The following is a 26,211-nucleotide window of genomic DNA, read 5'->3' as shown; positions in this document are numbered from 1 at the left end:
TTACACTTCAGTGTACTTCCAGAATCCTTTTACTCCTTACATCAGTCCCAACTCACGTATCCTTCCTATTCTTTCAAATCTCATCCTTTACTACTTTCATTTACATAAACTTCAGAAATCCCCTAGAGGCAGCACCTAATGCTCTCTAAATCCCTAACCTCTGTAAAACAGAGCTCTTGAACTTTTTTACAGCTGGGAAAAGGCCAGAGATGCCAACAAAACGAGGTCGCAGTCAGACGCTGCACATGCATAGAGCACAACACGTCATGCTAACTTCTGCCTATCTCTAGGCTGTCAAATCTTTCAGATTCAATGTTCCATATACATCAAATGATGTATTTGCCCTCTCATGATACCTGAGAGCACAGAATCACAGAATGTTAGGGATTGGAAGGGACCTCAAAGGATCATCTAGTCCAATCCCCCTGCCGGAGCAGGGCCACCTAGATCAGATCACACAAGAACACGTCCAGGCGGGTTTTGAACATCACCAGAGAAGGAGACTCCACAATCTCTTTGGGATACCTGAGGTCATTCTCTCCTTTTCCATTAAAAAGGAGAAACATTTTTTTCAGCTTCCACAATATTCAGAAACAAACTAATTTGTACTCTGTATTGCAGTCTCTCTAGATGAGATGGAAAGTATACTTTCACTATCATGTTTAAAGGGATAGACTTTCAACACCACGGAAAACATCTCTGCGGTTATACTACTGTCAAAGTCCTATTACTTACTAATAAGCAGGTTTCCTCACTTATGTCCCAGGGAAATAGAGTATATGTAGGTAATTGTACCATTAATCCTTCCCTCATTATATGTTGCCTGAGCATTAGCCTTCATCAAACTGGTTTTCTGTCAGCACTCTTTACCCCATCATCTCTCTGTAATTCAAGTGGCATGTTGCTATCTGGCCTCTCCTCTTTAAGTCATCTTCCTCCCTTTTCTTCCAATTCCCCCCCCTACACTTTTCTACTGAAGCTACTCTCAACCTCTTTAATGGCTTTCACTTGAGTAGCGTTAGTATTTTAACACGATCCACATAGTCCTCAACCTTTTGGCAACTTTGAACATCATTGACTGATCCCTTTTTACTTAGCAGGCAATAATAATAAAAGATGTCAGTGAGAATTTCACATGAGGATCAATATCATCAAAGACCCCTATCTGCTTTGTAAATATTCAGAGACTATCCAATAAAGGGTTCTAAAAAAGACTTGTGAGAAGTATGAAAGGATCAGGTATGAATCACTCATGTTTGATCAGTTATGGCTTGTAAAATGTCATCTAACTACTAAGGGAAATTGTAGTTAATAGATTTTGTTTGTTTTAAATGAAATTCCAGAAAGTTATTTCTGTGGGGTTTTTTTTCAAAGTCTAAGTTTAAAAACTAGATTTTTACCTCCTAGTCTCACTTCTTAAGATCAGTACTGAAGAATCCAAGTCAGCTTTTTGTTTTGTAAAGCTCTGAGGGCCTTCTACTTCTCTATGCACAGCAGCTATTTGCCTGAACAATCATTGGGCATTTCAGGAAATCAACCTGTGCTCTTTGATATTCAGAGATTGATACAGTCAAACCCCTCAGGTCAACAAAAACACCTCTATTATTTGCCATGTCCTTCCTTCAACCCAAATATCCCCTCCGCAGAGGCTGGGGTTTGTCATTCTGTTCCTGTCTCAGAGGTGTGACTGCATCCAGTAAAAGGCACCAAATGTTACATAAAAGCATCTTTCCGTTCAAACCAGTAATGGGGAAGAAGAACCTTCTCTACCTTGCAGGTCAGCTTTGGTCAACTCAACTTTGTTAGCAAAAAATAAAATTAAAAAAAAAAGCAAAAACAATAAACAACAGGTTAGTACAAAGGCAGATAAACCAGGGTCACATCACTTAAATCAAAGTAATTGGTATAATCATCACAGCCAACGTGCATAATCAATACATGCAAGAATGACAACGTAAGCAACAAGGACACAGAGGGACATGGCTACCTTAACCCAACTGAGCAACACATAAAACCACATAGGAGAGAGAGGAAATGCCTTTCATTCACACACACGTACACAAGGTCACAGAATTCACAGATAGAAGAAAGAAGGAAAAAAATATCACAGTCTTAGCACCCATCTCTCAGCATTTACTGGTAATTTAAGAGAGATTTTGTCTCATTTAAGAAATACTTAGAATCCATCTAAGTAAAAAAAATCTATTTGACTTTCAGCACGTTGGTCAAGAATTGTTTCTTTTGTTTCAACATCCAGGCTCTGGATCTGAACTTAAATCTTATGTCTCATAAAAGCACAGATTGCTCTGGCTTTTTGTTCAAAGTGGATTTATTACCAGACAACCATAGGGGACCGATAACTCTGGAAGACAACCACCTCTGTTTATCCCAATAACTGAACTTGACACTGGATGTAAAGTGTCTTGGCTGCAGTGATCATGAAATGGTGGAATTCAAGATTCTTAGGGAAGCAAGGAGCGTGTACAGCAAGCTCACTACCCTGGATTTCAGGAGAGCAGACTTCGGCCTCTTCAGGGATCTCCTCACTAGAGTACAATGGGATGAGGCCCTGGAGGGAAGGGGGACCCAAGAAAGCTAGTTAATATTCAAGGATCACCTCCTCCAAGCTCAGGAGCGGTGCATCCCAACAAAGAGAAAGTCAGGTAGGAACACCAGGACACCTGCATGGATGAACAAGGAGCTCCTGGACCAGCTCAGACACAAAAAGAAGGCCTACAGAGGGTGGAAACAAGGACAGGTAGCCTGGGAAGAATACAGAGCAATTGTCCGAGCAACCAGACATCAGGTTAGGAAAGCTAAAGCCCTGATAGAGTTAAATCTGGCCAGGGACATCAAGGGCAACAAGAAAAACTTCTATAGATATGTCAGTGATAAAAAGAGATCTAGTGAAAATGTAGGCCCTCTCCAGAAGGAAACGGGGGACCTGGCTACCTGGGATATGGAAAAGGCTGAGGTTCTCAATGACTTCTTTGCCTCAGTCTTCACTGGCAAGAGCTCCAGCTGCACAGCCCAAGTCACAGAAGGCAAAGGCAGGGACTGGGAGAATGAAGAACCACCCACTGTAGGAGAAGATCTGGTTCGAGACCATCTAAAGAACCTGAAGGTGGACAAGTCCATGGGACCTGATGAGGTGCATCCGCGGGTCCTGAGGCAACTGGCAGATGAAGTTGCTAAGCCACTATCCATCATGTTTCAGAAGTCGTGGCAGTCTGGTGAAGTTCCCACTGACTGGAAAAAGGGAAACATAGCCTCCATCTTTAAAAAGGGAAAAAAAGAAGACCCAGGGAACTAAAGGCCAGTCAGTCTCACCTCTGTGCCCAGCAAGATCATGGAGCTGATCCTCCTGGCGACTATGCTAAGGCACATGGAAAATAAGGAGGTGATTGGTGACAGCCAACATGGCTTCACTGGGTGCAAATCCTGCTTGACTAATTTGGTGGCCTTCTATGATGAGGTTACAGCATTGATGGATAGGCGAAGAGCAACTGACATCATCTACCTGGACTTATCCAAAGCATTTGATACTGTCCTACACAACATCCTTGTCTCTAAACTGGAAATACAAGGTTTTGATGGATGGACCACTCGGAAGGTCCATCCATCAAAAGGAAGGAATTGGCTGGATGGTCGCACTCAAAGAGTTGTGGTCAACAGTTCAATGTCCAAGTGGAGGCCAGTGATGAGTGGTGTTCCTCAGGGGTCAGTACTGGGGCCAGTGCTATTTAACATCTTTGTTGGTGACATGGACAGTGGAATGGAGTGCACCCTCAGCAAGTTTGCAGATGACACCAAGTTGTGTGGTGTTGTGGACACGCTGGAGGGAAAGGGATGCCATCCAGAGGGACCTTGACAGGCTGGAGAGGTGGGCCTGTGAGAACCTCATGAAGTTCAACAAGGCCAAGTGCAAAGTCCAGCACATGGGTCAGGCAATCCCATGCACAAGTACAGGCTGGGTAAAGAACAGATTGAGAGCAGCCGTGAGGAGAAAGACTTGGGAGTGCTGGTGGATGAGAAGCTCAACATGAGCCGGCAATGTGCGCTGGCAGCCCAGAAAGCCAACCATATCCTGGGCTGCATCAAAAGAAGCATGGCCAGTAGGTCGAGGGAGGTGATTCTGCCCCTCTACTCTGCTCTTGTGAGACCCCACCTGGAATACTGTGTTCAGCTCTGGGGCCTCCAACATAAGAAGGATGTGGATCTGTTGCAGCGAGTCCAGAGGAGGGCCATGAAAACAGTCAGAGGGCTAAAGCACCTCTGCTATGAAGACAGGCTGAGAGAGTTGGGGCTGTTCAGCCTGGAGAAGAGGAAGGCTTCAGGTGATTTTATTGCAGCTTTCCAGTATTTAAAGGGGGCCTACAGGAAAGCTGGAGAGGGACTTTTTACAAGGGCATATAGTGACAGGACAAGGAGCAATGGCTTTAAACTGAAAAAGGGGAGATTTAGATTAGATATAAGGAAAAAATTCTTCACTCTGAGGGTGGTGAGGCACTGAAACAGGTTGCCCAGAGAAGTTGTGGATGCCCTATCCCTGGAAATGTTCAAGGCCAGGTTGGAGGAGGCTTTGGGCAACCTGGTGTAGTGGAAGGTTTCCCTGCTCATGGCAGGGGAGTTGGAACTAGATGAGATATTTGAGGTCCTTTCCAATCCTAACCATTCTATGATTCTATGCTTTAGACCCAAATCATCTTCGCCAATCTTATCAGAGCAAACAGAAATGATAGTAGCACAAGCTCACTCTTTCGCCTAGGTGGGAATAATGTTGCTGTCTGTGGTCAGATCACAGCCTACATGGCAAAAGAGAATCATAAATCCACCAAGTCTGATTGACTGAAGATCCAAGTACACTTTCTGAAAAGTATAGAGCATAAAAAAGCAGAACAAAACAATACCATTTATACTCTTTCATTTAGGTGTAGTTTTCTGTTTTTGGTTTGTTTGGTTGGGTTTTTTTTAATGGAGTCCAGTTCACAAGGAAGTCACATAGATTTTTAGTGTGTTATACCTTGATTCTAAGTTTTCTCTTTCAGCATGGAAAAGCAGTGGACAAAGATGGGAGTACAGACAGCAGCTCCCAAATCCCTTGTCACTGAAGGTTACATATTTCTATTATACAGTACAATGGGAACAACAAAACACCAAATCACTGCTCAAAAGATGGGTATTTAAGAAGTGCATACTCACCTTTATAACCTTCTGTTCTTAAAATTCTAGTATCACTGCTGATATTGAAGAGAGATTGGTAGCTCTCCCTTTCTCCCATTGTCTCCTTTCACATTTACAACTCAATAAATTAGAACTGGCCTATACAGATACTATTTCCTGTGGTTCCTATGAGGTTTAGCATTTTGACTCTTTGTAATGGTTTTGCAGTCCACAAATGACTCAAGATGGCAATTATCTTCCCATTTGAGGTAGATTCTCCTTCCCACTTCTGGAACTGCTCTACTACATAAAGCCATAAAATCTCAAGACTTCTTTAAACAAAATGCAAAAGAAAGGTGGAGGGGTGGAAAGAGGAGGAGAATGCATTTCTCCATGCATCTTCTTCAACATACGTTCTAACAAAGCAATTTCTGTGTAACAAACAAGCACTTTTCCTAACTGCCCTGCCCCTCATCATCTTCATAGCTGAGCTGGAGAAAAGCTTATATTTGTTCCATAATTCCAGTAGCATTGAGCCAATGGAATAGAAAAGCATAAAGAACAGGAAAACTGTCAAACCATCAAGGAGAAAATTAACGGTCCTCTCCTCAACGGACAACCTTTGATTCCACAGAGAAAGTGAAGTACCACCAGATTAGAAGTTTCACTACTGAGCAGGTGAAGGGTGAAATCCTTTCTGACATTATCCTGCTGTGAGATTTTAAGCATGAGATTAGATTTTCTTTTTTCTACATACTGCTTAGTATGCAAAATATTTTTCTGATTATCCAGTTTGTATGTGTCATTCATGCTTTTCATGCACCAGTGAATTCCAAAGGTTAACTACACTATTTCATGGAAAGTAGCACAAGATTATGATTTTACTGCAGGATCCGGAAGATGATTAAATTAGGACAAAAAAAGTCCCAAAACATCTGGAACAGTGTCAGCCAGTTTAATAAAAATCACTCTCCTTTGTGAGAAGCTGTTATTAGTGGAAAAGGTGAGGAAAGGTGAAGAAGCCACATCTCTAAAGCACATAGAAAACTGCCTTGTACAAGAAATACTACATTCTTTGATCAATGCAGTTAAGTTTGTTTGGCTGGGCGTAAGATGGTGTGAACATCAGTATTTAGAACATGCAGCTGAATTTCAGATGGCTGTAGTGCCTATGGTAAGCAACATAAGGATGACCAAATAAAGGAAAGGAAAACACAGAACATACGCCAAATCAATAAAGAGGTGAAAAACACTCCAAATGCAGGAAATACTTGTTAATATTTAGGACAACATCTTTAAACTCAAAAAAAGGTGCTTAAGTTCTTCCAGGACCAGTGAGGAAAAAGTAGTGAGTCACTTAGTCTTGTCCTTTGAAGATGGAATAAACCGATCTATTCATCTAGCAGTAAGACCAGGAATGAAGTGCTTAGCAAAAAGAATTGATTTTAGAAGTCTAGAATCAAGGAGGAGCTGATCCGAAGTTTAAATTGGTTTACTTTCAAGGAGGGAAAGATGATCACCTGGAATAACTTCTGCTATCCTTGCATAAACACCACAGTGCAGACACCTTTTCTCTCAAGCTGTATAAGTCTGACATAGAAATGGAAATAGTCTGTATTACTCAGGCTCAGGAGCTGTATAAAAATTTCCAATCACAGCCCATAGGCTGTTGAGCTGGAGACTGGAGAGAACCAGGTCATGATGGAGGGCTTCTTTTCCTCAGTTTCTAATGCTTTGCTCATCTCTAGGGGCCTCCACCCAGTGCTTCAAAGTGCTCCGAAAAACATAGTCGAATTCTATACTCACCACAAACAGATGAATACCATGCACCTATTTTATGGTTGGGAGACCAAGGCCCAAAGTAGGTGGTAGATTTGCCTGCAAGCTTCCAGTAGAAGTGTGCCCCCAACATGAAGCCTTTTCTGAGAACTGACCTTGTCCCTTCAGAGTGTTCGGTAGCTTGACCTGACACTGACAGAAGGACCATGTAAGTCTTAACCACTTCCCTACCTTTTAAACCTTTTTTCTCAGGCCCTCTCACCAATTCTTTTTTTTGAGTAGGGGAAAGGGCTCTTTTGTCACATAAAAGATGGTGATGAAAGCTGCAGTTAGCATGAGAGCTAAAGATACTCTGCGGAAAACAAATAAATATATTGATATAATGTCATTATCCTGAAACTTCAATTTTCTCACAGTTGTTTGTAGCACATGAACTCTGAACAGATTTTACACACCAGGCAGCAAAGTTTCTGGCTTTGTTGAATACCTTCCAGGGAAACATAAGGTGCCACTACAGATCTGACCAGACCTTCAAGATTGATGAAGAGTGGCTGGTTGTTCCCGAAAAAAAATCAGAAATGCAGTAATTGCAAAAGAGCAATAAAAACAAACCAGACTACCACACAAAAAAAAATGAAGGGGCATGTGCTGTGGAGCTTTAACTCCATGGGCTCATTTAACATTTCAGACACTCTTGGCTTCTCTTCTTTCAGATAATCGCCCACAAAATCCTTTGCCAAAAGCGATGGTTCTACAGAACACATCAAAACACAAAACAGGTCAACGTGGCAGCTATCATCTTGTCCAGCACACTGGTGATTGAGTAGCAGACTTCAAAAGCTGAAACCTTAAGTTTGTACTGCACACAAGGAAAGTGCATAATTCAAAAGGAAGCTGATGCTTCAGCTAACAAACGGGATAAGGAGGTTACTTAGCTGTGCTATCTTAAACAAATCCCATTATAGGTAATTTAAAGAAATTATAAGAATAAAACTGATAGGCAGAGATAAAGTAATTCTTGCCTTAGGTCTAAAACTGTCTTTTGTTTTAGCACTACTATACACTATTAAACACCAGACACTTTCCATCTCAAGGATGCATGCATTTCAGTTAATGGCTCCTATATATGGTCTAAGAATGCTTTGGGATTCTCCAGGTCCTAAAGAAAAATCTCTCACATAAATATCATCTTTATCAAAAATGCTTCCTGCTTCTGCTCAAATAGAAGCACTGCCTTACCCATCACTGTAATTGTATAATGTGATAGGTTTGTGCTTTGGTGCACAGCAAGGCTGAATTATGCTTGAGCACAAAAGAGGAACAATGTGGCCAAGGAAGTTCAATGGCTTGCTCAAACCAAATCAAAGGCAGTGGTGGTAGAACTAAGACAATAAAGCATATTATTTTCCTATTAAAACTTGTGAATCTTAATTTGTGGTAGGGAATAGGGTACCGAAATACATGAATAGAGATAAAAAATGCAAACAAGATGCAACCATGTCACCCGTTTGTAGTGATACTAGTCTATCTTAGGAAAGGCAGTGCTGTCTACTGACCTACATCTCACATTCTACTACTCTCCAGGCTTCCTTCCTCCCCACATCCTTTGATTCTGTCCTGAGATCAAACTGATACTTTCAGAGAATACAGCTGCCACCTGGTCATCTCCTCTGCTTCTGAAAACAAAGCCACAACAAGAGACAAGTACTAGCAGAGGTCTCTCTCACACCACATTTGGAAGGCAAAATTCGAGTGTAGGGATGGAATGACACTTCTTTAAGCATGTGCGTTCTCATCTTGTACATGGTCCCACTACCCTTCATGATGAAATAAGGACATGTCCTGCAAATCAACACAAAGCACAACTATTCACCCAAAAAGCCTGCAACTGTTTACTACAAACACATTTAAACAACATGAGACAGCAAGAACTGCTTGGGATTTCAGCCTTTAAAAACGCTGTGAAGACTGCACCCAAGATCACTTCAGATGGAAACAAATACCGAGACTTAAATAAGGACCCAACACACTCAGAGATTTTCTTTCCTGAGAGAGAGACAGGTGTGATTTTCAGTGGCAACTGTAAGAACAGGCACCAGCTGGCAGCAGTCAAGATGTGAGATGAAACCTTAGGGATTGCTGTGATTCAACAAACAAATGAAACAGCTTTCTGGTGACCTAATTCTCAGGTTTTTTAATAATCCTAAACATGCTGGCAAAAAGAATGGCTTTCTCTTCAGCAGCTCCCTTAGTACTGAACAAGGATCATTCAGGAAGACAGCACAGGCAGCACTTTGCAAGATAAAGTTCTTCCAAAGGCAGAATGAGGGCCATCATTGACCTTCCCATCCATTTTTTTAGGTCTGTCTCCAACTTTGACTTTTGTTTGAAGGACTTTAGAAGAGAAGAGGAACTCACATTCCTGACATATCTAAGAGTGAGCCAATCTTCACATTCAGGCAGCAGCTGTGCTGGCACCAGATTGACACACAGACAAAGTAAGTTCCAGATTTCAGATTTTGGGAGTGGCGCTGACATTACACAACCTCACTAATAGGACACTAAATCAAAGAACTACACTGGGTACCGGAGAAAGAAACCTCATAGCTCTAATAATAGTACAGAGTCTTCTGGGAAAGCATCATGATTCTGTTCCTGAGCTATACACAGAACAACAGGTCAGACTAATGAGAGGTCCTCTGAAGGACAAGAGCTAGTAGAGATAGCATGCAGGCTATATAGCCAACAGATTAAGCCAATTTTAAATAGAAGAAATACTAGAAATCGCTAACATGGAAGAAAAGCTTTCCATGCACTGAGGATAACCAGAAAATACATTTAAAAAAAAAAAAAAACCCATAAATGGATTATTTTCTTCCTTGAACCTTGTAAACAACAACACAGAAAAGGTGCACTACTTTTGGCATTTGGGCTCTGCCAAATGGGCAAATCTACAAGTTCTGCTATATTATGCTTATTTCCACAAGAAACAATGTGGTTAACAGACATTATTAAACACAGCAGAAAAACAGAAAAAAAAAGAACAGCTTACAGCTGCGCAGCACTTACTAAAGCTATGAAATTGAAGTCGATATTGAGTGAGTTCCTGTGGCAGGACAAAATTCTCACAAACCAGAGTATTATGGTGGAAGTGTGGAAAGAGGGCTGAAGCACAGGAGCTCCCAGCCAACCAGAACACTGGGACATAAGGAAGGGATCAGATTTAATTAGACTGCCAGTTTAGTGTTTCATGAATACTCAAAGATAGCACGAAGATGATACTTTCAGTCCTAAGAAGAGACAGTCTCAACAAGTGGCAAGGCTTCAGCATGATGTAACCTGCAATCTTGACATGGTAGGGAAATATGATCAAGGAGTAATTTCACTTTGTGAAGTCCTGTCTTGAAGGATCAGTTTGGGACATGCATCTTCTTAGCAAACACGATACCAGACAAATCACTGATAAAACTACCTTCCTCTAGTGACTGGTAGCCAATACAGCAGACTTGTATTCAGTGGAACTAGACATAATGGTGATTTCCATTTAACCCAGCCAGTAAAACAGGTTTATTGATGGTAAGTATCCCAAGTGCTTTGGGAGTTGATGCCATATGCATGTTACTGAGTCAGTTTTGCTGATGTCATTATTATTATTTTAATTAACAAGAGCTTTGCAGAAACAGTAAATTATTTAAAGAAATTTCACTACTATTTACATGCTTCAAAAAGTTACTCATCGCATTTGTTTCTAAACAGGCTGGAAAAGAGAAACTATAGAAGAGAGGTTTTCCAGTCAGCAGAGACAACGTCCCCAGTGCTTTCACTGGGGACAAAAAGGAACTCCTGTTTTGGTCTGTTCTTCACCCTTCAGTTCCTTCTACCTTTTATCTCCTCTGCCTCTACTTGGTCTTCAAAATACTTACTTTTGTGGATCCCAAAAAAGGGTGCTCTGAAGCACAAGTGAATTGAAGGCTCAAAACCTCTTTCAAGGTATTTTAAGGGTATTGTAATGTTAATAAACCACTCTGAGAAAAATACTAGTAAATACTAGTCCATACTAGTACCATCCTTTCAACTACTAGAGGTACCACCTCACAGGGATGGAGTATGCAAGAGAACAGCTACTAAGCCGCTCACAGCAGCTAGCTATTGTTAAGCTGTGTTTTAGAGCACTTGGAAGACATAAGTGTAGTGAAGGATGTCATGATGAAAGCAAACTAATGAAATGGACAGTGACGTGGACAAGCAGATGCACAGGGGGCAGCAATGAAGTAAGAGAGGAGTGCTTCAGAGGGGAACTTCTCTGAAATCAATCATACCTTCGCATCCACGCTCAATTTGCCCACTGCGGTGCAGAGCGTCATTGATTAGATCAGGCAGACGCCCATTCAAGTCCACAGATGCTAGACAGCCCTGAAATCCATCACGTGAGGCCACTAGCTTCGGGAGGTTGCTATACATGCCTTGAGCTAGGCCAGCAATATAGAGATCACCTAGAGGAGAAAGGGGTAAACAAGGAGGAGGAGGAAGTTACATACCTTCTAGAGTGGCTTCCTCCCAGTCTCTACATAAACACAGCAGGCTGAACAGCTGCTCAGAAGAAGTTAAAAGCAGAACAGGGTATCATATAAGAAGTAATTTCTGCCTCCTTTACTACCAAAAAAAACCAAAACAAACCCACAACTTCAAAGAAACCCCAAACACACACACAAAAAAAATGCCACAAAAATAAAACCCACACACATGAAAAAAAAAGAAAAAACACCAGTGGTAATCACATCCTAACTAGGAAAAACTGTAAGATGACAATTTCTGAAAAAGCAAAATATGACAAACTGTTTTGCTACAGAAAGTTGCCAAAGGGAAAAAAAATGAAATGGAAAGCCAAAAATCAGCAAATTCCAGATTTACTGTTCTGTAATGCATGGTTTCTGTAAGTTTTCTCTTCTTTATATGTTGAGCCCTGCAAGAATAAAGGCAAGAACTGTCAGTCTTGTGGAATTTACCTTTAAGATCCAGATTTTTGGCACCATTGATAACCTGAGTGACCACCTTAGTGTCCACCTTTAGGCTGTGTGTGTTACTGTTATCTCTGGTGATGACGACGTTGTGCCACTGATTGTCATTAAGAGGGCGATCACTGTTGCCTTTGATAACATTAGGTCCGTTTCCAAGGTCAAACACATAGTGTATATACCTGTAAGCATAGCAAAAGCTAGTTAAAATTGCGTAAGAACTCCAGTGATACTGGCCCTTATTCTAGCCAGAGTTGATAAATTAACTTACAGAAGTCAAGAAGAAAAGTACCTCTGGGTTAGAAAGCTCTAGTAAGCCAAAATATTAGCCACAGATTTGAAAAGATATAGCTGCTTCCTTTCCACCAAAAAAGTGTAAAGATTAGCATTTTGAAATGATGACTTTTGGAGAAATCAGATTCTAATCATAAAGCATTCCTCTTTTTCACAAAGTTCTCACAGATCCACAAAAATCCCTGTCCATGCATATAAACATTTTTTTTAAATTGGTAATATCAATAAATGTAGTGGAGACCAACACTAGATATGCTTTTGGGGAGCATATATTCCCCAGATTCATTCTGAGTTTTGAATAACTCCCTTAAGAAGTTAATTGGGAAACTCACTGAAAATATTGTACTAAAATTCACACGAGATCCTAAGCTTATTCGAACAGCTGGAAAACAATTAGCAAAGCTTTCAGCAAAAAACAAAGACCCTAACAAAGACTGAAGTCTTGGGAGTGTTACCCTGTATTATATAAATAGTTCAAACACAGAAATCCACTTGAGGATAGAAGAAAAACATTCTACTTGGAAAGGAAAAAAAGACAACAAAATTCAACTCTCAGCAGAGCACCAGGAGCTCATGACTCTTGCTCTTCTTATTACTCAGTGTCCCACTTGGAGAAATATGTGCAAAGTCCAAAATTAAACAGATTGAACTATAGTTATACTGAAATGAACAGGACTAATAAACTGTATTTGTGGAAAACATGTCTGCTCTGACTAGATGAATACAAGAGATGAAAATTTGTTTAGTTAACATAGGATCTTTTTTAATAAGCTATTGGTCTTGTGAAAAGAATATAGCAGCTCAAAAGCAAGCTGAGTTTGCTTTTCCTCAAGCATCACCAGCAGAAATAAATATTCAGCAGCCTCTATGCTCTTTTTTTCCTTCAGTTGAGACGACAGAAACACAATGGGTCTGTTACAGGGAGGGGAAGAAGAGAGAAAAAAAATAGAGACTCAGAGCCCTCAGCACATTTCCTCCTCCTCCTCAGTGCTATTCTGCAAGGTTAATAGGACAAAGCATTAGCCTAACTAGATCCAAAGGACTTAAAACATTGTTTCGCACTCTAAGCGCTGTAAGTATCTTTCCCTTACCCACAGGGGGAAGTCAGTGATAAAATCAGAAGTCTTCAGCTTCAGTGTTTAAATGCTTTGTTATAAACCTCAGCAGAGAAAACGTGAGTATGAGGTGAATTGGGACGGTTGGACTCAATGATCTCTAAGGTCTTTTCCAACCTAGAAAATCTATGAATCTATGAATTTCTCTTTATGCAAGCATTTTAATTTTACCCATAAGTAGGTTTATCTAAGATGGTAGAATATAGCAGAAAGTCACTTACCCTTTGACTAGTTCAACTGCGATAAAGTCATTGCCGTCACCGCTGTTAAAGAGGATGAAACCATCAGCTGAGGTGGTCTTGAACTGAAAGAAGAGGTGCATGGATGTATAGGCCTGCAAGGTGGCCAAGCTCAGGTAGCTGCTCTTGGTCTTGAACGTCACAGGGTCAGCTATGATGTTGCGGAGACCAAAGCGTGCCTTCAGTTCGCAATAGTCAATGTCACCATTCTTGCACAGGTCAATGTAGAGCATCCCGTTGAACATGAGGCTCTGGAGGTGGCCAATGAAGCTTGAGGGAATGACAGAGATGTACCGTTTCTCTGTCATGATCCCCGTCTCGATGTTGTGGAACTCCAAGCGGGTGTGATCACCAACCATTGTGCCTGAAGGACAGAAACAAGGAGGAACATGCAGAAAGTCCAGGGATCAGTAACAGGTTATATGGAGCCCTTCACTGCCCAGTTCCAGACTAATAGCAGTACTATCTTAATCCTATCTGATCACTGTTCAGCAGCTTGCATAAGAAAGAACGTATAGATTCTTGGTGGAGAGGCTTGAGTCTAGCAGTTGCCAAAACCTGGCAGAAGAGAGAAGACAAGACTAAAGGAAATATGCAGCAAGCACTGTATTTTGCCTTATGATTCACAGACTTTCTTGTCTGTGAAGATGACTAGGTCTCTCCCTTAAAGCCTACAGTGATCTACTTGATCCAACAGTTCATCTGCCAAACAACCCTGACACTTCTGAAACAACTCTTAGAAGTGTGCTTCCTGAAAACACTAAAAAAATATAGATTAATATAAAAACAGCAGAACAAGAAGTGAGAACAGTCAAACCTGTTAATATTTATTCCATTGTTCTCTCCTGGTGCCTGATGTTATTTCTCTTAAGAGCATGGCAGGAGGGAAACACACAAGGATGCAACAGACAATAAGTCCTCCAAATATTTAAATCATCAACCCACCGCTTGGGCTATTTGTCACATCGTTATGGATTTTAACCTCTCAATTAAAATATTCAAGCAATTCAGTATGCCAAATACATCAGACTACTCTTGAAGCATATTTAAATGTTTCACTAAGAGTGCTTGGCATCAGTACAGACGCAGAACCCATATAGATGGATGAAATACAACAGTACGCTGAAAGACTAGTTTGAGTACAAAGACAAGTCAAGCAATATCAGAATGAAAACCATTACAACCAACCTTATTTTAGTCCTTTATAGCTCTTCATTAAGACAGTTTTAACTACTTGATCACACAAGTAAGGATCCTTTCTACACAGGCCTTGTACCATTTAGTATACAATGGGAATAATATTAAATGTATTAATTACTCCACATTTAACTGTTTTCTCATCATTCAATGTACAACCATAACTCAAACCCTGCTACAAATATGCATTATTTTTTCTCTCACAAAATTTTCTGCAGTGTTGTATTGAGTTTACGTGGTGCGGTGCTGGCTGCAGGGTGGCTGCAGGATGGCCTCCATGAGGAGGGTCCAGGGCTGCCCCATGCCAGACTCACGTTTCCAGCCGGATCCACAACAGAGCCACTGCAGAGCACAGCTGAGTCCCTCAGCCAAGATGGTGGCATCTCTGGGAAAGTGTGTTTAAGAAAGGGCAAAATGCTGTCTGAGTGAGGAACAAACAGGAAAAAAAACACCCCAAAACCCTACAAACAACAAGGTCAGAAAAGGAGGAGGGGGAGGAGGTGCTCCAGTCACCAGAGTGGAATTTCTCCAGCAGCTCATGGAGATGATCACAGTGGAAGAGACACCCACACTGCAGCCTATGGAGGACCTCCACGCCAGAGCAGGTGGATATTTCCTGAAGGAACTGTGGCCCATGGAGACTCTACACTGGAGCAGGTTTTCCTGACAGCCTATGGAAAGGACCCACGCTGGAGCACTTCACAAAAGACTGCTGCCCATGGGAAGGACCCACAGTGGAGCAAGGGAAAAGTGTGAGGAGGAAGGAGCATCAGAGAGGAGCTGTTACAGACTGACCACAGTCACCATTCTCCATCCCCCTGCACTGCTAGGGGTGGGAGGAGGGGGGAGGTAGAAGTCAGGAATGAAGGAGCAAACCTGAGAAAAGGAGGGGGCAGGGGAGAGTGTTCTACTTTTTTGTTTCTCACCATCCAACTGTATTCTTTTTCACCATCCAACTCTATTTTTAATTGGCAATAAATTAAATGAGTTTCCCGCAAGGTAAGTCTGTTTCGTCCATGACAGTAATTGATAAGCTATTTCCCTATCTTTATCTCAAAACATGAGTTTTCTCATCCTGTCTTCTCCCCTGTCCTGTTGAGAAGGGGGAGTGAGAGAGCAGCTGGGTGGGTGTCTGGCAGCCAGCCACAGTCAACCCCCAAGTTCAGCAGCACAGTGTGCAAATTATCCTCAAATATTCACTTCAGCATCTACTACTCCTGCAAGATTAAGGAATATTACTTGCAATTTTACATATACAAAGTTGAGGAATAGAGATCAACATATAAATAGTTTTGGATCTCAAGAAAGAAATATTTGGCATCCAATTTAGAGGAACATGTAACAACTTCAGAGCACTCACTGGATTTGACTCTCGACGCTTTTAGAAACAAGATCCACAATCTTAAATGAGTACCTCCCAAAAGGACAGGTACAATTAGTGACCAACTGTGAAAGATCTGACTTCAAGTAACTCATCCAGCTTTCCATAGAAACTCTAAGGCAGAAGTCAATTACTCTGGGCTGTATTCATCACATGCCCTACATAGAGGTTCTTTTCCTCTTTTTTACCATGCTATGTCTCATTCACTACAGACTTTTCAAAGGGGGTATTAAAAACAAGCACCTCCTTTAATACATAGACCTATGTCAACACGTTTGCTCTATCGTCCTTTCTTAACGCAAGCAGGGAAGCAAACTTCCTATGGAAAAAGGACAGCAGCAAATTTGGAATTAGACAACATCGAAATGCATACAAACACAGCCCTATCTACTTTCAATTTTTCCCTACTTTTGTATGTTTCTCTACTTAAACTTCTAGTATGTTGCTAATAATTACTGCACAAGTAAAGTCCTTTATTTTAGAAGGAAACAGCCACACTACCTGTTGGTCCCTCTGCCTCCAACAACATTTTAACATGCTGGTCAAATTCAATCAGATTTAAAAGAACAAAAAGGTTAAAAATATTTACATTTATACTAGTTTTGTGAAAACTTGACACTTGGATAAAGACCTGAATAAATGTTTCCAGTGTGCTATAAAGAAATAAAATTTAGCAATAATATCCTGCTTGATCGCATCTGCTGGTCAGTTCGCATAGATTCACAACCCTCGACTAGTCACTGCAAGAAGTATTCCGGAGTCATAGGGATTATACCTGTGAGTCACACCGACCACCGTAGCTGAGTCCAAGACAAACTCCTCTTAATTCCCTCAGGTCATATCAACCAGGACTTACAAGCTTTCTCATATTCTGTGCTATCTCCTGACATCTCCTAGCGTTTCTCACCTAAACATTGATACACCTTTCAAGACCTTTTTTTATGATTCGCAGCATATTCTTTATTTCTCCATCAGGGACATTATGAAAGCTGAAAGCATTTAAGACACTTAGATGATGGATGATACATCCAGGCTTGTGGTGTATAAAGAGTTAGATTAAATGAACTGATGGTCTCTCTCTTGATTAGATCCTCTTGAAACACTGAAATATTCCTAAATCACCTCTCACGATCATGTACGAAGTGCAATTTTTCAGTTTATACTTTGTCCAAATGTGATCAAGTTTTTGCAAAGACTGCAAACAAGTACAGCTGTTATTAGAAAAAAAAATTATTTCAAGTATCTATTCCAAATACAAAGAGAAAAAAAAAATGCAAAACAATTTTTTTTCCACTTATTTCCAATTTTATCAGTGGATCTAAATTTAAACACAATTACACAAAGACCACTGACATGGAAAACTTCAACCCAAGCAGATACAGCTGGAAAAACTTACAAGCAGCTGAAGAGTCACATATTTCTGACTATTCAGAAATTCAAGTGTCAGTACAAATACAAATATTTTTAAATCCTGAAACAGTTCTTTACCAGAAATAATATTTTAGTTTGAAAAACGCCAGTTCACAGGAACTGAAACTGTATATGGGAAAGTTGGATTAGACAAACCACCTCACTTCTACTAATTGTTAGGGGCTGTTTCCGTTTCAGTGCTGACAAACAAAAATTTTAGATTTTTCCAAACCAGAATTGTATTTTCTTAAAAATAAAATAAAATTTTAAAAGCACTTTAAAAAACAAACACTTCTTTACTTTAATATATTAGAAAAATAAAATGTAGAGATGTCAAGGATCAAGAGCAAGAAAACTCTCCTTAGCTGTTCTACTCTTAGATAAAAACAAAGAAGTTGTTGCCAGAGTAGGAAAGAAAAGCCAGGCCTGTGAAATCTAGAGCATAATGGGACAGGGAACTTAAATATAGGGGGCATTAAAAATGGAGCAAGGGAGGTTGGAAGAGGTGAATCCAGAACTTTAGAAAAGGTGAAAAATGAGAAAACAGGGACTGGCTTAAGAGAAACAGGACAGTGAGAGCAGTGGTAGTGCAAAGAGTTAGGAGTAGTTCAGTGAAAACCTGAAAAAGATGTGACAATATCAGACCAGAATCAGGACAGAGATATGTTTTCTTAAGATATCATGAAGTGAAATCCAATATTTTCTGATCTCATTAGCGTTTGGTCTCACCTGCAGAGTTCTCCTCTAATTACTCCACTGTGCCCTATAGAGTATTTTAACTACTGCAGCACTCAGCAGCTCTTTAGTTCGAGTGGTAGCAGACAGAAAAAATTCCAGTCTCCACTTTGGTATTTGGATGCTAGCAAGACCTTGCAGGGAGGAATATGACTGCTATATTTGTATCTCTTTATCACTGATGTTCTGAGGCGGGGGGAAATGTGGGAGGAGGGTTTTGTGATTAAACAGCAAAATGCTGTCCAGAGGAACCGGATTCTGTCTCTCCCTTAGATGTCCTGCAGGAAGCCAAATCAGTCACTTCATTACAAATTTTTCACAGGTGGTCATTAATTTTCTAGACCTAATTCTGCAAGTAGCCGGGTTGAGCTAATTTACAGGACCCAATTTACAGACATGCTGAATATTTGTGCATGCAAATGACTGAAAAGTCATGCCAAATTGGTACCAAATACATCCAACTTTAATCCTGTGCCTTGTTTCCAAGGCTGTAAAATGGGAAAGAGACACCTACTCACTTCATGTAACAGACATGGGAATAAATTCGGTTACAGCTTCTTAGTTCTGTATAAACATATTGATGAACAACACATAAACACAACAACAACAAAAAAAAAAACAACAACAGCTCTATATTTAGAGCAAGATTTAGTTGACATGCATTGTTCCAAACAAGCAATAAGAAACGAGGCAACAATCAAACAGGCTGTTTATTTTTACTGAGGGCCCAATTTAGGTTTCTGATCTATGCCTAAAGACAATAAGAATCCTGTGGAAAAATCTATGTGACCACATCATTGAAGACTATATCATCTGCCCAAGGAAGTGGGATGCAAATTGCACAGAAAATCTTAACTCTGGCTTTTCTGACTTTTGACTTTGCCATGATGACATTCTTTTAACAGATATTTTTAGCTGTAATGTATCTTTAATTATGTAATTCATATACATATGCACATCATCCTATTTTAGTATAGGATTGTATCATTATTATTTATAAACTCAGTTTCATGAAAAAGAGGCTTCAAAAAACCAGATGGCTTTTGGGGGATCGAGTTGGTAATGCAGAGAGTGCCACCTCATGGTGCTTGCTAAAAAAGCATATCCAAAAGAATTGTTCTCCTTGAATACAGAAGTAAACAAGATGAAACATTTACCAGTATGTTTCACTAATTGAGAAATTTCCCATCAAATAAAATTTAATTTTCCTACAAGCTAATGTTGACTAAGCCTCTGCCAACTCCAATACGGAGAGGGAAAGATTCTTCTTTCATATGCTGCTGATTCTCTCTTGCAAATTCTCAGCTTATATAGTACAGCATATATTTGCTTCGGAGGGAAAACATGTATCATTTTCCTGCAAACTCACTTCTTTGGGCTTATTTAAAAATCCTGACTCATGGCTTTCTAATTAATCTAATTACCACATTACTTAAAATTAATTGCATTCATACACTGGAAAAGAACTTTTTGCAGATATTGGATACAGCATGCTGGCACTGCCTGTGGCAGCCATTCCTTCCAGTTGTCTTGTGAGGAGACACTACTGAGAAGAGAGGACATCAACATTTGGTGAAACAGCATGGGTCACAATGCAATGAACATACCCGTATCAGTGCTGCGTCCAGGGCTACCGTTCTTAGTGATTCTATTATCAGCTTTCACACTGCTGGTGTTTTCGTCAAAAAAACAGTTCCTATAGTTATATACAGCTATGAGAATTTTACACCTTCAAAAAAAGAAAGATAAGTTTCTGGCTCTTGCAGCTGTGGGGAAATGGACCAGAAACGCATCACCTTTAAAATTCTGTAATGAAAAAAGATCAATCTAAACTACCTTGATCATTTCAATGCAAATCTCATAACTTAAAAGACATCAGCTTTCCTGAGTGATTGATCTTTCCTTCCCCTCTTCAACCAAATTTCTCTACAGAAAGAAGCAGCAGCTCAAAAAGCTGTCAGGAAATTCAGGAAAGGACAAAAAAAGTAAAAAAAAAAAAAAAGGAAGGAGGACTGATACACTCGATATGTTATGATATGATAGACTGGTGAGTCAGGATCCTCTTTAACATCTAAAACAAAAGTTGGAAACAAGCTGCTTCATTTGCTTTTTCTGCTGGATGGCTCTGAGCCATGAGAAAAGGAATTTAAAAAAAAAAATAGCAGAGACAGAAATCCATATTCTCTAACACGTCTATCAAATGCAGGTTTACCATCAAGGAAAAGTTTGCATGGAGGAAAGGTTTAAAGAACCTTGGTTTTGATTCCACAGCATTGAAAACCACCACGTTTGCAGCTCAAGAATGAGGTATACTAACAGTGTACCCTGAACAGAGCAATAAGCACCTCTGCATTCTTGGGTATGTACAAGCTCATTTGTCCCCTAATCCCACATTCCATATCGTTATAATTGTCACAGAAGTTTCTGGTGCTGGGTAAGAACAGTTAGTCTCTGGAACTTAACATTGGTTTTCAACACAGTAACACTAAAAATACAAGAAGTAACAGGAAGGGAAGAAAAAAATATACACATAAGAACAGCAAGAATGGGTGTAATGGCAAAAAAGAGACCGAGAACAGAGACACAAAGATAATGACAAAAAAAACCCAACTCATACATCAACTTACCCTCAGCAACATCATCATCCACCATCAGCTTGAGGCTCTTTCCTCGTCGAACTACCCGAACAGTGTGCCACTCATTGTCATTGAGTTTCTGCCCAGCATAGAGAGTTTCAGGTCCCTTGCCTGGGGATGGTGATAGGTACGACAGTTAACGCCAGACCCCCAATTAGTTTAGTATTTGCTCAACGAGAAAAGTCACCAAAATCAACCTGGTGCGATACAGACTAGTAGACTGAGTAGGTGTGTTATGAGTTGTAATCAACCCTCACACCTACACCTTCCCAGCTCAACGGGAGTCAGGGTCACAAACCCTTCCACTTGGTGAAGTGCTTTCCTCTGCAGCGTCCAGAGGTCACGTGCATTTAAAAAGGGGGTAGAAATCTTTCCTGTGCTATGGTATTAATTTCTAAACATCACATTGTACAGGGCGCTGCAGTATTAGAAAAACAAGGTGGTGACAGAAATGTCTCTAAAGCGGAACCATTACAGCAGAATTTTGCTCTCCTAAGAACCCGGATTTACAACAGCCCCAAGGTGCTTGGGATTCTTTTCAAAGTTAATCACACTGGTCTCTCAACACTCAGGTATTGAACACCAGGCTGGTTTCAGTCTTTCAGTTTAAAAAAAAAAAAAAAGAAAAAAGAAAAAACCACCCAGAAAACAACCACAAAAAAAACCACCCAACAAAACCTCAGACCCCACCCCACCCCCTCCAAAAAATATACATTTCTTTAAAATTTAAAAAAACACAAAGACAACCACTCACCAACCTGGCTGATTGCTTTAAGGTTCTTTGGCAAAGCAGCCTGGCTATAAAGTGCTTACTTCACCCTCTGAATCACAAGTCAAAAGGAAAAGTGGAGCCCTTTCTTCTCCAAAAGGTGAACCCACAGTTGCCCTTGCAAACAATGCTCCTGGGAAAACAGCATTAGTGCTACCCATATTTGTCCAGTTTTGCTGCTCGCTCATCACAGTTGACAGGCAATTACTTAAAACATTAATTGTTCAGATTACAGGACTGGAACACCTCACTCATGTCAAATGATAAGTGAAATTTAATAATGGTGTGTGCTAAATTAAAAGCATCTATGTCCATTTCAGTACAGTGCTAGTGTGTTTTTTGACACAGGAATACGAGAGAAATGCAGAAGGAGGTCTGCAGAACTTGTTGCACATCAGGTCTGGGCTCAGTGCTCAAACTCGCAAAAGGGGAATCCAAGAAAGGAAAAGCAAGACACATTGAACGTGTTAAAAGATGCAGGACAGGGACAACAAGAGGCACTGCTACAGCTCAGCTTACTGCACTGGTAAAACTAACATTAGATAGGCAGATTATTTCTCTATGTATGTTCAACACAAACAAATCAATCTTTTTATTCAGAGAGCCCAGGCACAGCAGTTATTTTGACCAGTTTCCAGCGGACTGGCTATGTAACAGAAAAAAAATGTTGTACATGTCCTGAAGTGAAACTGCACGAGGGGATGCACTCACTCTGATCTGTGTCGTGGTGTTTCCACAGTGAGACAGAACTGAAGAAAGGGGTAGGAAAAATATCCAGGGACGTTACCTAGTCCACAGTATGCACACTGTCTAATTAGCAACATTATTGCAACTGCTTCTTGCTGAGGGGGAACATGGGCAAAGAAAGTGGTGGTGCCTCATTCAGCTACGATGTAATATGTGTAGCAGAGGAATCCTATGGAAGGAGACCAAAGCAAAATGAATATCTTGTTATTCTCCTGAAAGGATCATGCAGCTCATGTTAATAAAAAAAAGGAGTTTGATACCATCAGTAGCCAATTTCACCACAGAGCAAGGGGGGGGAGAAAAATGTTTTTCTACAGTGACCTGAACAATAGAAGAGTCATTCTTGGATTGAAAGGATGGGGAGTCATATATTGCAGTTACAGACAATATTTCTTTAACAGGAAGAATTCGTAGCCTCTGCAGTTTCTCACCTGTGCCAAAGTCACACTATACCATGAACGTAAGTCCAGCTGTACGGGGCAGCTAGATCATGGCCGGAAAGCTTAAGTTCTGCAAAACTCTATTAAAGAGAATCCAAGAAAGTTATACTAGATTTATATCTGTGAGTGAATACATTTTATCCCAGAGCACATATACCAAAATGTCGTCTCTGGATGGCCAGCAAAAATATTGCCTACATCAAAAGACACTGCATCAGTTACTACAGTTCCACCAGCCATTTCCCAGGTAGGAAGATACAGAATTTCATCTGGACTTGTGTGTTTTTGTAATGCCACCTGAAAGCATGGGAGGGTGGGAGTGGAAAGGGGTAGCAAATACTATTTAAAAAAAAAACCTAACTTTGCCACAGGTCTAGAGCTATTGAGGGCTCAGTCAAAAGAAATAGACAGGTGTGCTGACTTTGTTCTGCTGACAATACGCCACCTTCTGTGCAGGAGCTCAGTGTTCAAGCCAGTTGAGTAACTAAAAGTTGCTGATCTTCTAGTCCCCACTTACCAACTCGACCCTGACGAAATAGGGGTCAGCCAAAACGAGCTGGTCTGGCTTGTCATTGCTATCTTGATGCCCACTGTAACACTTTCAAAACAAAACTGTGACACCAACAGAAGTTATTTGACTAGATTATCAGAAGATGTACCCTAACCAATTCACAAATAAATGACTAGAAAGTTTCCGTTTTCCAACTTCTTTTTCCAAATGAATAAGGTTGTCTACAAACAAGATTGCTATTTAGAAGTAATTGGTTATTAGTTTGGGCTAATAAATTTGAAAATTAAGCATTGCACATGCAAATTATTCTATCTAAGTCCATGTCTTGATAAGTCAATTTAATATTTTATCAAGAAAAAAAAATTTGGAGTTTTTAGTACTTTTGTTCACTCACAAACCTCCATTTTGTATGCAACAACGGGCATTGGCTTCTTTTGGTAGGATTACCCAAATAACACTATATACAAAAACCTCAGTATGTGAGCACGCTCAAGACCATTCAGATAAGTTTTTCAAATCAAACATATTTGAGTTTAAAAAAGAAAAAAAAAAGACATTAAACAAACATAATTTTACTCTATTTAAACTATTTTCTTTTCAAATGTCTTTAAGATATTTACACAGCAGGTGGGTTGACCTGAAAAGCAGCCAAATTATGCCCACATTTTTCATCTGCAAACTGTCAGTTGAATTCCTGCTCCCTGTGTAAGCTCCCACTGAATTCCAAGTGGTTCCAGGAACTGTGTTTACAGGGACTCCCACATCTGGATGTCAAATTTCATTTCATTAAGCATGATTACCACGTGTGCTGTTACTATATAGACATTTATGTGGCATCAATTTTTGAAAGATGACTTCAAGATTCCTGATCCAACAGTTGCAGATGCTAGGGAGAATAGAAAGGAAATAGGCCACATGTAGGGAGAGCATTATTCTTCTAGCTAAGTGCCATCTCCTACCCAGTAAGGTATTTCTGTGGTCTTACACATAATCAAGTGTTAGATGATTGAAATGCTGAACCAAGCTTTTAGATCAAAGTTGGTAGGGCTTTTGTTGTTTTGTAGGGCAGTTTTTTCCTTCCATCCAAGCTATCTGCACCTACATCACCCTTCAACTGGGGTAATCCAGATGTAGGAGGAAGCAAAGTAGAAGGTTAGATGGACAGAGAAAAAAGTCAAAGATTTACATCTTCTCTTTGCATGACAGTTTATGATAAAAGACAAGGAACTCTTGTAGCAATGTTATGAGCTGGACACTCTATTTATAATACTTTTTAGGAGATGGCAGTTGGGCATTAGATAATTTTTGTAACTTAATTTTTATGAGTAAGAAGAGTAAAAGACAACATAAGAGGAAAAAGAATAAGAACATTTCTACTGTAGCAACAACTTAATAGTTAAGCTGCCAGAGCATGACTCCTGTCGGTGTCTCTGGCCTTCTTGGTCATTCCATCCTCTTTCCTAATGTCCTCTAAGGAACTGTCTATCATACAGAATCAATCACTACCTCTCATTTTCAAACCCGAATGAGGCAGACTAGTACGTATTCCTTTGGTGCTTTGCAGTGGCAAACACTACTTATACAGGAGCAAAAATATATCTCTCAAGCATCTCCATATTCTGGGCGTTAGTCGAGCTGCAGTTCAGGCTTCTTGAGCAAATATTACTTGATTCAGCTGCAGCGACTCCTCCTCATGCTCTCATGAATCCTTCGACATCTATTCAAAACTTGTGTGCCTATTGTTCATAAAAACAACTAGTATATCCTTTCAAACATGGAAGAACTCCAACCAATCTGCCCAGGATGTCCCAATCATTATCTCTGTATCAAAGGTGCACTGCTACTATTTAACAGCTTGGCCCAAATAAATATATAAAAGTGCCAAGAACAGACATGCTGAAGTATAAAGAATCAAAAAGTAGTTCATGTCTTCTGAAAATGCCAAGTTGCTTTCCATTTGGCCTCCAAGAACTCGCTCGTTTAGAACAAACAACTGGTCAGAGGGATGCAGTTAAAACAGTAGCTCTGAAAACACCAGCTGTTATCCACCCTCAGTGGTTAACAGCACACAGAATTTCCCTCCTATGAAAAGCAAAGGAGAAAGAGGGTTAATCTCCTCATCAGTTCCTCATAGGCGGATCAAAAAGTGTGCTTTTACCCTTGGTGCAGGCTGTCACTATCTGATCCATTTATACGATTAAAATGACCTTCATGAAACCAGGCTATCTTCATTATTGTGTATCTCATCCAACGTTACAGAAGAGGTCAAACATTCAAGACTATAGAATGGCAGAAGAGACGACCAGAAAGGACAGTGCCAGATTGATGAGAATAGAAAAGGTTCTTCCTCACTACAATTACAACGATAAATAATTCCACACTGATACACTAATGCTTTTCAGAGAAGAGCCTCAGTAACAATAAAAAGGTTTTATCTGCTTTTTTAATTAAAATGCTCAGCTACCATCTCAGCTTTGTTCAGTGGCAAGATGCATTTTTGCATCTGTTTTATACAGGACAAAATCCCTCAGGAATGCCAAGAGCATCCCAAGGCAGGAAATGGCTGGGAAAGGGAAAGTTTTTTGCCCCTCTCCCTGCTTTTTTTTTTTTTTTTTTTGGCGAGCAGGGAACCAGGGAGGGCATTCATTGGTTTTACTTACACTTTCACAACATGACCAGAGAAGTTGTGATTCACTGTGAAAAATGCGTACACATAGATTTCTGAAATATGAGAATGAATTATGAGACAAGCTGCACAGATTCTCTGAAAGCTTAGAAGA

General features: G+C 40.2%; 1 protein-coding gene across 20 annotated transcripts in view; it reads right to left on the bottom strand.

Moving 5' to 3' along the window:
* Window positions 1-26,211, bottom strand: part of NRXN3 (neurexin 3) — a 1,026,565-nt gene that overhangs the window by 579,029 nt on the left and 421,325 nt on the right. For 17 of the 20 annotated variants that reach the window (XM_086613885.1, XM_086613892.1, XM_086613886.1 and 14 more), the window contains 4 exons: window positions 20,956-21,075; window positions 13,588-13,969; window positions 11,949-12,139; window positions 11,262-11,435 (listed from right to left, as the gene is read on the bottom strand). In XM_086613885.1, coding sequence (XP_086470011.1) covers window positions 11,262-11,435; window positions 11,949-12,139; window positions 13,588-13,969; window positions 20,956-21,075 — 867 coding nt within the window. Of the gene's footprint in view, window positions 1-1,770; window positions 1,798-11,261; window positions 11,436-11,948; window positions 12,140-13,587; window positions 13,970-20,955; window positions 21,076-26,211 lie in introns of all 20 variants that reach the window. The other 3 variants (XM_086613888.1, XM_086613893.1, XM_086613894.1) reach the window with 1 other exon arrangement.

This window comes from Tauraco erythrolophus, chromosome 6, assembly GCF_009769465.1.
Source record: "Tauraco erythrolophus isolate bTauEry1 chromosome 6, bTauEry1.pri, whole genome shotgun sequence".
NCBI lineage: Eukaryota > Metazoa > Chordata > Aves > Musophagiformes > Musophagidae > Tauraco > Tauraco erythrolophus.
The sequence above is the reverse complement of the archived record's forward strand: the minus strand, read 5'-3'. Positions and strand labels throughout refer to the sequence as shown.